At 37.8% G+C, this 3,922-nt stretch overlaps 1 protein-coding gene across 1 annotated transcript in view; it reads right to left on the bottom strand.

Moving 5' to 3' along the window:
* Positions 1-3,721, bottom strand: part of LOC104075217 (nesprin-1-like) — a gene marked incomplete at both ends in the record, with an annotated part of 62,592 nt that extends 58,871 nt beyond the window's left edge. The window contains 4 exons of the mRNA XM_009575683.1: positions 130-282; positions 1,616-1,942; positions 2,707-2,877; positions 3,566-3,721. Coding sequence (XP_009573978.1) covers positions 130-282; positions 1,616-1,942; positions 2,707-2,877; positions 3,566-3,721 — 807 coding nt within the window. The remainder of the gene's footprint in view (positions 1-129; positions 283-1,615; positions 1,943-2,706; positions 2,878-3,565) is intronic.
* Between the last annotated feature and the right edge of the window lie 201 nt (positions 3,722-3,922).

The following is a 3,922-nucleotide window of genomic DNA, read 5'->3' as shown; positions in this document are numbered from 1 at the left end:
CCCCCCCAAAATTAAATATAACTGGCTCTGTGTACAGGGTGTGACATGACAACATAAAACAAATAGTCAACTTTTTAAAGAGGGGAAAAAATATAGCAAATCAAAAGAACCTAGAGTTTTCTTGCTGACCTTTGTTCTGCTGCAGAGTTCCTGGTAACTGCTCTGAAGGTCTTGAATGTTGTTCTTTAGAGTTACATCATTCACCAGATCGAAAAGTACTTCTCCCTTTTCAGTCACTGATTTTATTGAAGGCTCATGGGACAGAACAGTCTGTTGTATGGACTACAATGCAAGCAAGAATTAAAACATATATATTGAACACTGAAGATCTATTTCACCGTCTTCCCTTTGATCTGAAGCACAGCCTTCTATCATGGTATATCTCATCCTTTCCAGATGAGAAGAGCTTTGCTACCAGAACAGGACCATGTTCTCAGCCATCCCCTCAGACAACAACTTTGCAGCCACCTAAAAGCAATTGCTCCTTTTGTGAGTGGCTAGTAACATGGCTGATAATCTGGAGCTGGTGAAGAAGAGGGAGTTAATACGTGTGAATGGGTAAGTGCTAGGGATAAAACTTGCTCAGAGGAACAAATTCTGCAAATAGGTGGGAAAGCATCACCAAAGCCATCCCCTTAATGAGGTAGCATGCAGACGAGTGCGTAAGACACTACTCTCAAGAGTATGCGGTCTGATCTGTTATGCCATTGTGCCACTAGCTCAGACGGCGCGGCACATGCCAGCATCTATCAAATGACAGTGAGACACTAGCTCCCCAAATGCGTAGAAAGCAAGCACACAGCTATGACATACTACTTGCAGTACTGAGGCTGGCGAGGGGTAGTGGGCAGTTTCAGAGAGAAAGCCTTGATGCTGTGCAGGTACTGCTCAGCAATAGCCAAAAAATCCATTTGTTAGCAACACTGTTTTAGCCACAAATGTAAAGCACAGCACTACATGGGCTTCTATGAGGAGAGTTAGCTCAACCCCAGTCAGATCCAGTACACATCTTATGAAACATCTGTAATCTTGGACTACTTTACAAAAACATCATTAAGAGAAACAATGGGGTTTGTTGTCAATTTTTCTACTCGTTTTTATGACTGGAGGAAAAAAAAAAAACCAAACACAACACACTTCATTAAAAACCTAACTAAAAACAGAGGAGGCCACAGCAGCTGACTGTCTTAGATGTCAGTTGAGCTGGGACATTCAGCTTTAACCAGAAAGCTGATTAAGCCAATGTAAATAGAGGCAATGTCTGCAGTGAAGAAAGACCAACTGATTTCTATCCTTGCTTAAACAGCAGTCAACTCTGTTGATATCAATGGAATTACTTATATGTGTACTCATAAAAGAATTTTGCTCCGTAACAGGAAATTTTCAAATGTGGAACCCTTATTAGCACATTCATATTTCAAATCCAGGTGCTCACTCTAGTTCACAGAGGCAGGGATCATGCATCTTTTCACTTTGGTGCTGATTTGGACATCCAGATCAGAGACATCTCATACATCTATTGAGGAAACTTGAACAGACACCTGGATCAGAGGATTTATTGTGAGTCACTAGGTCAAGATCAACTCAACAGTACAATGATATAACCCCTTTTTACCTTGTATTTGGACAACTGAGCCTTCTTCTCATAGAGTTCGCTTTTTGGCTCCACTGGAACATGTAACATGGCTTGGTACTCCGTGACCCACTGTGTCTGTGCCTTGTACTTGTCTGAGAACTCCTTTGCCAGCTGAAGGCACTTCTCCGAAGTCATGTGCTCTTTCCTGATGGAGCCAGCCAGCTCTTCCAGCTGTTCCATATGATCTCCAATCTCTTTTCTTAACTGGTCAACTTCATTTTCTTCCATGTACTTTATAGCTCTCTCCCCCTTCTCACGGGCAGATTTCAGTAAACTGTGGCCTATGTCCATATCACTCAATAGCAGCTGTGAAGGAAGTGTTGGTTAACAGAAAATGTATGCAAGCTCTTGCCTTTTTTTTTTTTTTTTTTTTTTAAATTCATTGTAGTTCTATTATCAGTCAGAGGCTAACTAATTTTTTTTTTTAAATTTTGCTAAGGAAAGGAATTGCTAGGGAAATTGAATGGACTTTCATTACAAAAATTGCTTGGAGTTAAAGTGCGGTAAACTAGAGGGAAGTAGAAAAAGCAAAGACTTCTACACTGGGCTTGTGAAGATAAACACAGAAACTGAGGGCTATCAGAAGAGAATTCATACTCTAAATTCTGGAATAGATGAAAGTTTTCCCTTAGCATATTATCTTTAAGCTGCAGGACATATGAAAAACTCATCTACAACTCTGAGATGAAATGTGAGTTTTACTACTGAGTTATTTGAGGAGAAATAGGAAGCACTTCTTGCCACAGTGCATACTGGTATAAAATATACATGACAGGATGCCTTGCGAGGGGAATTTATTTTAAGTTTTAACCTAAAACAAAACACATACAAACATGCCTTATGGAAAGATAGGATTATATTATTTAGGACTATTCATAACCTCAACAACCAAACTGTCATCTAATGTATATATGACATGAGAACAAAAGGTTTTATACTGGGTGGTCTTTATCCTATTCACCTTGCCCAGAGAAGCTAAGTCAGAATTTTGAGCAGCTGTTTAGATGCACGTTAAAATATAGCCTCTTTTTGGCAAACAGAAACAAAAATTGCATTCAAGAAAGCTGTACCTCTAGTTTCTGCACTTTTTTCTCCATTGCTGCTTTATCAACCACGTCAAACTTGGCAATCACATTTCTGAAGTTCTTGTTAGTAGCTCCGTACCAATTTGTGTAAGCACTAAAAGCCAATTCTGACTCCTCCATACAGCGTATTTCTTCTTCCAGAAACTTTACTTGCTCCTTCAAACAAATACGGAGGGCAGGGGAGGAAACAGATGTTTATCATTGCTATTGGCTAAAGATAACAGTAAATTGCTGTTTATGAATAAAACCTGATATACTAAGATTAAACACATAGGTTTTAAGTTCGTTCGTATCTAGTGGATAATTCCTACCGGGATCTTGTCAGGGTGTACATATAGCAATCACTAATGTTAAAACTGAGTTAATACTAAACACTGAAAAGGTACTTATATTTTGAAATTTGAATTGTGATTTGTGATTACGATACTATGAGACACAGATTACTTAAAGTGACCTGAAGACTGTACCTTATCAATTTAAATTTTCCCCATATCTATGTGTTTCAGTGATAACCTGAAAACATTTCTCTAAAGGTCGTTCAGCATTCAAACATACTGAATTCTGAATTTCTCTCTTGAAACTGCCAAAAAAGACAGTAACAACATCTGATTAACACTGAATGTTTTTGAAAGGGCATTATCCCCATTATGGTTCTCTAATACATTTAGTCCAATGAACTCCACACGTATGTGTGTGCATATATATGAACATATATATGAATATTATATTATTGAGTCTACAATAATGAATAAACTCTGATAAAGTCTAATTAAGAAAGTCTGTTTATATTTGCTTCTTAACTGACAATTTATGATGTTATAATGAATTAATTTTCATTACTTACCAAGACATGAAGAAGAAGAGTTTGGTAGCGAGAAGTAAGCTGCGTAGCCTGGTTACCCATTCTACTTGCAGTGAGACTTTCCTCTAGTATTTGCTGAGCCAACACCCCAACTTCCTCCACATCATCTTTGTAGACTGTAATTTCTTCATGACAATTCTATGACAAAGACATTATCCAGCTTACGAGACTGATTCAAACATCTTAAACACAACAGGAATTTATTTGTAACTATCTCAGGAAATCATTGAAAAGGAAAACAAATACATGGTTGTAAACATGAATTTACAACAGGAAAAAAAACCAGAATTAACAGGTTAAAGTAACGAATATGCTGGAAGTTTTATCATACCATATGGA

This window comes from Fulmarus glacialis, unplaced genomic scaffold, assembly GCF_000690835.1.
Source record: "Fulmarus glacialis isolate BGI_N327 unplaced genomic scaffold, ASM69083v1 scaffold6520, whole genome shotgun sequence".
NCBI lineage: Eukaryota > Metazoa > Chordata > Aves > Procellariiformes > Procellariidae > Fulmarus > Fulmarus glacialis.
This window is presented reverse-complemented; position numbering and strand designations above follow the sequence as displayed.